This window comes from Borostomias antarcticus (genome assembly GCF_949987555.1).
Source record: "Borostomias antarcticus genome assembly, chromosome: 28".
NCBI lineage: Eukaryota > Metazoa > Chordata > Actinopteri > Stomiiformes > Stomiidae > Borostomias > Borostomias antarcticus.
This window is the reverse complement of record NC_140261.1, coordinates 2,919,719-2,930,143: the sequence shown is the minus strand read 5'-3', so window position 1 is coordinate 2,930,143 and position 10,425 is coordinate 2,919,719. Positions and strand designations below refer to the sequence as shown.

Below are 10,425 nucleotides of genomic sequence, written 5' to 3'. Positions count from 1 at the left end.
AGGGTCTGAGATGTCATCCATCTCCTCAGGGCTGCATATATGGGAGATAAATGAGAAACATAAAGGCTTATGTCTATAAAAATCCCTTGAAGAGAATTAGCTAGATACTGCATTGCTACCAAATTAATATAAACTAGCTATTTAGGTTTGTAGCTACAGCACTAAAGCAAAGTGTGGCAATAGATCTGGCTATGCGAGATTAGTTTGCGGCTAATGTTAGCTACAGAAACTAAGCTGTTACTTTAACTGTTACAGTAGATAGTAGTTTCAGGCAAAAGGTTGAGAGTTAATTTATGTAAGCCAAACAATTAAATTGGTGGGCTTATAGAGGTTTGCAAAGGTGGGTGATATATATTCTAATGAATGATGTTTTGTGAGAAGTAGCTCTGGTCCAGTGCGTTAGTGAGTCGATCCCATCCTCAGGGAGCATATTATCCATTCACTCAGTCTGCTCTTCAGCATCGGCAGACAATATTATTTAGCCGAAGTGAAGACAGTTTTCGAACAATGACACCCTTTTCTCAGAGGTGGCTTGACTTTCAGCCCACCACCTTTTATATAACCAGGCCAGGTCCAGCCTGGCTTATGCGTGTTGGCTGGCTTGTTTCTGTGCGGGACTGGTAGGACGGTAATGTCTGATAAATAAAGATGGGTCTTGTCACCTGGACACATCAGTTCCAATGCTTCCAATGCTAATCCAGCACAATGAGAGCGGGATAGCCAGTAAGCTCATAGCAATGGGTTGACTAATCACTAGATCAATATTTTCAGTTGGGGATAGGACTACAACACCACCTGTGCTGTGGCACCAGGAATCTGCTCTGACCACTGTTTTTATTCACCACCATATCATGTTGTTATGCAGATTAAATGTACTGTATGTCTAATAGCAAACAAAACATGTTCAGTCACAATTATACTGTTAAAATTGAGATGCCTGGATAAAAAAATATGTTTTTTCAAATATGTGGATATATTTGACGAAAGTAGATTAATAAGCAAGCCGCTTTTCATCGCTAACTCAGAGCGGGGAGAGCCATGAACGCAATCTGTTCGTGGACTACAAGAAAACGTCATTGATACCTTTGACTGCGCATGTCAAAGGTATCAGTGACTCGTTTTTTTCAAAGATGGCGCGGTTCAATAGGGCTTCACTCTTTCGAGCAGTCAGTGAATGGAGTAGCCTCACGTCACCAGTCTCTCCTCGGGGAGAAGAGCCTGGTGTCCATTTACTTCACTGCCTTAAGCCCCGCCCCCCCATGGTGTCTATTTACTTCACTGCCTTAAGCCCCGCCCCCCCATCCGGCTCGAGCCTGTAGAGCCCGCCTCCAACATCCGCTTGCTTTATTTTTGCTTTATTCTTCCTTAACCGGTAGTTCTCCTCGCATCTTCTTTCATAATTTTCGTCGGTGTTATGCCTGGCGATGCCATAGCGAATGATATCTACTCGAAACTTCACCATGTGCAGCCTACAGTAAAAACATTACAACAACTGTTCTTCTTCCGGTCCAGACCGGATGCGATGCTGTGCACGAGAAAGGCCGCTAAATGGAATTCTCATACAATGACGAGGCGTCGCCTAGCAATAATATCAGCACACTTCACAGAATTCATAGTGGTGATTTGTGGTCATTTTTATATAACTAAATATGCACATAAGCTGAAAGTATGAAGGTAGACTCTCTATGATATGTAATTGTAGGAGAGTCGTTTACTTTCCCATTGCAGTTTAAAATGTCGCCAGCACAAGCCCACAAATCAGTCTCCTCACGACCACTCCCGAGTGCGGGCGTTATTATATACATATTATATACATATACGCTAGAAAAAAGAGCAGACACTGAAAAGGTGAATAGAGAAATCCATCCCAGCAAACACGCAACGTCAGGGAGACATTCAGATCATGTCTTAATAACGTCCGTCGGTCCTGAACCCCGTGTGTTCGTCTGCTGGACCCCTCAATATTCACACGTCTGGCTTGGACCCCTCTAAGACGTCTGTGGACGTGCAGAACGGGTTCAATATCTGAACGTTAAAAAAAAACTTCATTCTGGCTCCTAATTGGATGTCTTTGGACGTCCGAAAAAGAGAAAAAGATGTCTTTTAGACGTGTCTTTGCTCAGTGGGATGGTGTATGTACGGAAGCGAGATCGCGTCTCTATACCGGCCTGGACCAGAGCTCATTACCTCCTGGACCAGAGCTCATTACCTCCTGGACCAGAGCTCATTACCTCCTGGACCAGAGCTCATTACCTCCTGGACCAGAGCTCATTACCTCCTGGACCAGAGCTCATTACCTCCTGGACCAGAGCTCATTACCTCCTGGACCAGAGCTCATTACCTCCTGGACCAGAGCTCATTACCTCCTGGACCAGAGCTCATTACCTCCTGGACCAGAGCTCATTCAGCTCACCTGCTGGGGCTTGATTCATCTGATGGGTCCATGATGTTGAGCAAGTTGATGGCGCTCAGTCCTTCAGACTCGGTCAAATGAGGTTTGAGGATATCTGTGAATAATGTAAGTTAGCTAGCGTTACCACCAGTCACAACAGGGAAACGAGAGAAAAAAGACAACATTTGAAGGGAGACCTATAAGTTATGCGGTCAAACAAATTCACTAAACTCAACCGTTAGCTAACTAACTGGAATCCCTCCTGAGGGAAGCTGAAAACCCACAAACAGACCAGGCTATACTAAACAAACCTACCTTTGACACAAGTAGCGAGATTATATTGAACATAAATTGTCTTTAGCTAGATAGAATTATCCTATTGACACCAATTATATCCTCAGAATTAATTATTCACCCAGTTTGCTTCAGACTGTGTCGTCGTCACTACAGTGTGGCGCGAAATATTGCAGACCGCTAATTGGTTATCTTTCTGCGAGATGATTGGCTGGTAGAAAGGTACATGCCGTGGTCCCATTGGCCAATCATGATATTATTGCATAGTAACCAAAATGATAGAAGTATAAACCTATATGGTAAGCAAGTCAAGAGGAAGCCAGTAGGCCTATAGCCCATGGCATGATGGGTTTGCTTTACATTACATTAGTCATTTAGCAGACGCTTTTATCCAAAGCGACTAACAATAATTGCATTTAACGTAGGAAGAGCCAATGTACTACTACTTGCCAGAACTCACAAGTTCTGGCAGCTTTCTATCTAGCTATGGTTCATTTACATAGTTTAGTTGAATTAAATTAAATTCAGAGTAGACTATTAATTAAATGCAATAAACTGAACCAATCCTCTCTGCATATTTTGTTTCTTAAACCAAACCACAGGGTAGGGATTTCATATAAGTAAACACGTGAACCTGTAAATAATAAGGCTATGGTTAAGCCATTCCCAGTTTGGTGAGTTGGGAAGTGCTCTATGAATGAAAATCAATCATGGGAATTTAGGACCTTGCGGTGTCTACCAGCCCTCACAGCCCCCACCCCAGCCTCACAGCCCCCACCACAGCCCCCCCCAGCCTCACAGCCCCCACCACAGCCCCCCCAGCCTCACAGCCCCCACCACAGCCCCCCCAGCCTCACAGCCCCCACCCCAGCCCCCCCAGCCTCACAGCCCCCACCACAGCCCCCCCAGCCTCACAGCCCCCACCACAGCCCCCCAGCCTCACAGCCCCCACCACAGCCCGCACCTTCTCCACCACTCCGCCCCCCTCGTGTTGCACGGCTCATTGTTCAGAGACAGATAGCGAGGCTGGGGGTGCGATCACTGATACCCCCGTTCCGATCTAGCCTACATCAGTCATCTATCCTCTACCACGGCGGTTCTCTTTCCAATGACAAAATTGACAATATTTCCACTGGAAAAATGATGTCGTTGTTGCTCTAAACTGGTCCTCGTGCGGAATATGATAAACTAAAAGGAGTCTACCGATTTACTTTGAGACATTCCTTTTCCTCGCCTAGGCTACAGGACAATCTTGTTATACATTGTTTCGGCTGCACTACCGGCGAAGATGGTTCACAGGCTCCCTCATCACAGGCTCCCTCATCCCAGGCTCCCTCATCACAGGCTCCCTCATCCCAGGCTCCCTCATCACAGGTACCCGCTGGTGCTGCTCACGTTTGCTGCCCTGTCGTGGACCTGGGGCCCGGTATCAGCGGGTAGGAGCTGCACCGAGACGCGGCAGGTGTATGGAGAGAAGGGCTACAACACACACACCGCCCCGTTGACTCACATTTCAGGTAAGGCGGTGTAAAATAATAATAATATTATTTTTTTTAAAGCGTTGGCTATATTACAACATGTTGATTGGAACTTAGCCTATCGGTAGGCTATATTTAGTAGGGTATGTCGAAATTAATGAAATGTTCGGCAACTGAAAACAGGATTAGACCTGGATGTAGACTATCCTTTAGTGTAAGTTACAGAGGGTTTTCTGTAAGGAAGGCATAGTAAATGTAAACACCGGTGCAACAAAGAACCTCGCCCCTAATTAGTGGATGTAGGCTGATGAGTTGATCAGCCAATCTACTGATAAAAAACATTATTATTTACTATGGGAACAAACCATAGGCTATTTGTGTAGATTTATATTTTAGTGAAGTCCATCCTTTTAATGATGTAGCCTAATTTATGAGAAACTGAGTACAAATACAGCAAGTAGGCTAGCCTATGTGTGAGACGTAGCCTGGTCTCAATGAAGAGACCCTTTGCAGACAGACAGCAAGGCTATTGTTAAAGGTGTTTCATGCACCCCTACAGTTCGGGTGGGTTTATTTTTTGGGGGGGGTTGAGCATGTTACAGCAATGTGAGAAGTATTGATTAGCTGTGTGTGTGTGTGTGTGTGTGTGTGTGTGTGTGTGTGGGAGGCGAGGGGGGGGTAATCTCTGTCTGAGTCTTGGCCCTCCCTGTCCCGTGGGCCAGGGGAGCAGATGGTCGGGAGAGCGAGGGCTGATGAGAAATGGAAATGGAGGAATGAGAGATAGGGTTAATAGCCTAGTGAGTCAAAGATAGGACAAAGGGTAGAGACAAGCACTAGAAGGGTGGTGTTATTCAGACTTCTGTTTAAAATTAGGCTAAGTTAAAACGAAGAGCAGAAAAAATGTTTTCCGTCAGCAAACCATTTCCCCACCCATTGCTGCCTTACTGGTTGGCAATGTTTGCATAGCAGGCTACCTATCAACTCCACTAGGCCTATATGAGGCCCAACCTGAGTAGGCTATTGGTGAACAAAGACAGACATGGATTGTAGTATAAGAATAATTCATGAGTATGAATTGGAATTTTCAATTACCACCATATCTCCGGTTGTGTTTCTCTAATCAAGCAGAGGAGCAGACTCACTTCCAGCCAATGACTCACTGACAGATTTGATGGCTGTGTTGGGCTAATGATAGACTGGAAATAGATCAGATTATTTGCAATGAAAGCAATTATTTGCAATGGAAGAAATAGACCACACTCGGGTGAGATGCCAAATTGCGCATTATATGGCATCTTCTATAGCATGGTACCGGGTCAACTTGATTCGACTTTATTTGCTGTACTTTTTTCCATTGCAAACTAGTATTCTGTAGTTGGTCGTCATAGCAACGCCCGTGATGTCATATAGAGGGGGTTTCCCGTTTAACATGCTGGCTAGAGGAGTTCCCCTCCTCATGTTACTTGAACAAAAAGAAAAACTGTTTTCCTAGGTCAATAAACCTTGCATTAATTGACATATTCGCTGGATTTCTTTCCCATTACAGATTGATCCTAAACGTCTCCAAATTCATGCTGTCATGCCAAATCACTTCCTTGTTGAGTGTTGCTTAGGGCAGTCTCGGGAGTCTCCAACGGAATAAATACCACACAAACAAAAAATAATTGTTCTCATGGACAGAAATATAAGGATAAGGAGTTACATGCAATGTAGGGATGCATGCAATGTAGAGAGGTAGACGTTGCTGCCCTCTAGTTGTGGGTCGGAAGTATTAACTCCTATACTTTCATAACAAAAGAGAAAAATAATTTGTGGATCCGCCCTGTAATTCAGATCAGCACTAAAATCTTATCAGTCCAGGGTACCATGGGCGGAACATTTGTACCAAGTATGAATGTCTCACTGCGTTCTGAATCACATACTTCCATACTATATAGTAGCCTATGCCAAAAAAGGATGTAGTAGCCTATGTCCGAATACATAGTATGCCACATGCAGTATGGCGAAAATACCCGGATGTTCCTACTACATCCGGTCGTATTTTGCAGTATGCAAGCCAGCAGACTCTTCTGGCTATTCTGACCCACAATCCATTGTACAGTGGAAATAACGTCACATATGCGAGTCGTGACAGCTGTGGATGGATGTCGCTTTATGGACTGCGACGGATGTGGACAAATTTCATGGCTCAATGTTATGACAAAGTGGTATGTCCCAATTGTATGCGTACTGTGTGCAAAGTACATACTTTCTAGGGGCAGCTGTAGTACATACTGGAAGTATGCGATGGGAACGCAGCCAGGGTTATTTGTTTTCAAGCTATGGTGTGAACAAAATGAGCACGCGCACACACACACACACACATACACACACACACACAGTGAACACCCTACTTGCTTGCTTAATCGGCGCAATTAATTATTGTTACATCAGACAAATAGACTACTGTAATCTCAAAATATGTTTGAATGGCAAAAATAAATACAGGGCAGCGACTAGCTCTCACTTACCCATTTTGAACATGTTTACTGTACAGTGTAACATGTCTGGTGTTTGATCCTATCTGCTTTTCTATTGGTCCAGGTGAGCACCTTCGCCTGTGTCCGCAGGACTACACCTGCTGTTCCAGTCAGATGGAGGAAACTCTGTCTCACCAGAGTGAGAGTGACTTCCTGTCTGCCATTGAGGACACAAGCCAGTTCCTGTTGACCACGTTTACCCAGAGGCATCGCAAGTTTGATGGTAAACTACACTTTAACAAGGTTTTAAAACTTCACGGAGTGTGTACATGCCAAACATTTCAACTTCTCATTCTCTCAACCCCAGAGTTCTTCATGGAGCTCATAGACTTGTCAGAGAGGTCCATGAATCAGATGTTCACCAAGACTTATGGACGACTCTTCACCCAGAATGCCCATGTCTTCCAAGAGCTGTTTGTGGAGCTGCGCAGGTACTACTCTGGTTAGTGGGTCCTGTCTCTCAACCCTCTTTGGTTGTTTTGAACCTGAGGTTCGTAATGGCTTCTGAAAGGTCATTCAGACTTTTCAAGAGGAAACATAGCCTTAATATTATGCGCCCATGAATGCTTTTGAGGTTTCTATGTCAACACTGCATCGTTGCTTACTGTAAATGTGCTGTGGCAAGAGAGTAACTAGTTGGGGTTAAACTGATTGATGGTCAAGCCTAATCAAAGCATCAGTTCTTGCTTTGGTCCACAGGCGGCAGTGTAAGCCTGTCTGAGGTTCTGTCAGACTTCTGGTCCAGACTAGTGGAGCGGGTCTTCACCCTGGTCAACCCCCAGTACCAGTTCAGTGAGGATTACCTGGAGTGTGTCAGCAAACACACTGAGCAGCTTCAGCCTTTTGGGGACGTTCCTCGAAAACTGCGTGTTCAAGTGAGTCAAACGTAAATGAAAAAATCCGACATTAGGTTGGTTGATTCGGTTTTCAATGAATCTCTTGCTGTCACCCTCAGGTGTCGAGGGCATTCATTGCAGCTAGAGCACTGGCCCAAGGCTTGGCTATGGGACGGGACATTGTCAACAAAGCCACTAAGGTAAAATAATTTGTTTTTGCAGTTGTTCTTGATGTTAGATCCTTATTTTTAGCTGTGACCAGCTGCTCTATTGTAGCTCGCTCTGTCGGTTGTTTGGTTGGTCTTCCAAAATGTCCACAATGCAATGCTTCTGTTGTCCACAGTGGCACCACAGCTGTTACTAATCCCCTAATTAGACAACAGGAGAAGTTTCAGACCGATTGAAAATGCTTGTACTCTACAGCTCGTACCTGGTGGCACCTATTGCGAATTCGTGCTTGTTTTTATAGCGTTCGAATTTATTGAAGGATATCGAGGACAGCTCCTTGAGATGTAGCATCTAATTTTCGAGGGGGGTCCTATATACACACAAATACTAACTTATGAAACACGCACGACCAAGCGGCATTCCATAACATGCACTGCAAATACACAGATACAGACGTCTCGGCCACCCACACTCCCAGACAGTCGTCCCAGTTGTCCTGTCTTGACTTGCTCTTCTCCCCTCCTCCTCCTCGCTCCTCTCCTGCGTAGCTGAGTGCCAGCGCGGAGTGTGCCGGCGCCCTGATGCGTCAGTGGTACTGCCCGCTGTGCCGCGGCGTCCCCTCCCTGCGCCCCTGCCACTCCCTCTGCCTCAACGTGATGAAAGGCTGCCTGGCCAATCAGGCCGACCTGGACACGGAGTGGAACAACTTCATTGGTGAGTGGAGGACTAATCAGGGCCTGGAGGCGGGATATTTAGAAGGAGGAGGGGTCTTGTTAATAGAATGAATGTTTTTAGTCATTAGATATTCATTACATTAGATAAGCTTTAGGCATATGTCATAGCCAGTCTAAATCATCTCCTCCTTCAGATGCTCTGTACCAGGTGTCAGAGAAGCTGGAGGGACCGTTCAACATGGAGCTGGCCGCCGACTCCATTGCCGTCAAGGTCTCCGAGGCCATCATGCACATGCAGGAGAACAGCGTCACCACCTCCACCAAGGCGAGGACAGGACAGGGGCGGAGGGAGGGGGGTCAGGAATGGCGGTGTTGTAACATTCAGACAAGCGAGGGGCCTGTAGGTTGACAGACGTGCGCTACGCTCTGCCCTCCAGGTGTTCCAGGGCTGTGGGAGCCCCCGGCCGGCCCCGGGGAGGTCCAGGCGCTCGCCCAAAGAGCCGACGGGCAACAGGAGACCCTTCCGTACCTACAGCCCCGAGGAGAAGCCCACCACTGCCGCCGGCACCAACCTAGACCGTCTGGTGAGGGGAGGAAGAGGACGAGGGGGGTGATTAGAGAAGTCGGGGAGGATAGTGGTAACCAATCGGATTTCGGTGAAATATAAGGGAGAAACAGTTTGATTTGGGTCGGGGAGCTGGGGGAGTTAGTATGTTTATTTCTAGCCTCTGTGTTTATGTGGTCTCCGGCCGCGAGCCAGATGGGAGCGCGATCCGCGACTCACCGTCTGCTTCCTGCCTCCCACGCGCAGGTCTCCGACCTGAAGGAGAGACTGCGGCCCATGCGGGGATTCTGGGTTTCCCTCCCACACACCATCTGCAACGACGAGAAGATGGCCGCCGACGTCACCAACGAGGACCGCTGCTGGAACGGACAGACCAGGGGGAGGTGCGTGAGACGGGGCGGAGGGCAGCGGAGGTGTGGAGAGGTGGGAGGATGTGGGAGCGTGGGAGAGGACGGGTGGAGCGTGTTCTGTGTGCGTTTGTGTTCTCGGTCCCCGATGTGCGTCACGGATGTGTGCTCACTGCTAACAGGTACATGCAGTACTGCTCGTGTCAACGACGTGGCAATACTAATGACTACAATAAGTGTACTCGGTGTGCAATTTGGGTTAATTTGTACATTTTGTAAATTAAAATTTGGAATTTGGAAATTGAATATTAGAGTTTAACTGTATCGAGCGTAATATTAGGGCCGGCAGCAACATTTCACTGTGATTGTACACCGTACATTACATGCGAAAAAATAAAAGGAATCTCTTGAATCTTGAATTAGTGTTTTAGACAATTTAGACAGTATTACCGCCTCTGGCATATTCATGTGTGTTGGTGTGATGTGCATATTGGGTGAATATGTTTTGGGAAGATTACTGGTTATATTCTAATAATATTGGTGTGTGTGTTATCAGGTACCTCCCTGACGTGACGGGCGACGGCCTGGTCAGCCAGATTAACAACCCAGAGGTGGAGGTGGACATCGCCAGACCAGACGTTAGGACCAGACAGCTCATCATGGAGCTGAGAGTGGCCACCAACAGACTGAGGAATGCGCAGGCTGGACAGGACACTGACTTCATGGACAGTGAGTGTTTCCTCTTGTCATCTTCACCTCAGCGAGATGATGTATTCCTTTTCTCTCACTTTGTTTTGTTTTTCTCCCATCTGTGTCTCTCTCGTTCTCTTTCTCTCTCTCTCGCTTTCTCTCTATCTCTCTATCTCACACATGTTCTATCTTCTCCCCACTACAGGTGAGGAGGGCAGTGGTTCAGGGGGAGGGGGCGAGAGGTACAGTGATGATTGGACAGGCTACGGGTCACACTCCCCACCCTACAGCAAGCCGCCAGAGAAACCTTCTACCCCCGTCAAGCCCCCACGCGTCAAGGAGCGAAATGGATCCAAGTGGAACAAGAACAGGGCTAGGTCAGCTGCCTGCCAGTTGACGTTCTCTCTTGTTCCGCTGTTCCCTTTGTCTTTTATGGTCACTGGCGCCCCCATGTGGAGATAG

At 46.8% G+C, this 10,425-nt stretch overlaps 1 protein-coding gene across 1 annotated transcript; it reads left to right on the top strand.

Moving 5' to 3' along the window:
• Positions 1-3,383: 3,383 nt before the first annotated feature.
• On the top strand, positions 3,384-10,425 carry gpc2 (glypican 2; the record flags this gene model as incomplete). Its single annotated transcript, XM_084459575.1, has 12 exons — positions 3,384-3,691; positions 4,061-4,203; positions 6,748-6,906; positions 6,991-7,125; positions 7,383-7,558; positions 7,639-7,719; positions 8,236-8,401; positions 8,556-8,686; positions 8,799-8,945; positions 9,173-9,309; positions 9,830-10,002; positions 10,169-10,425. The coding sequence occupies 12 exons, from the start codon at positions 3,384-3,386 to the stop codon at positions 10,423-10,425; spliced, it is 2,013 nt and encodes a 670-aa protein (XP_084315701.1).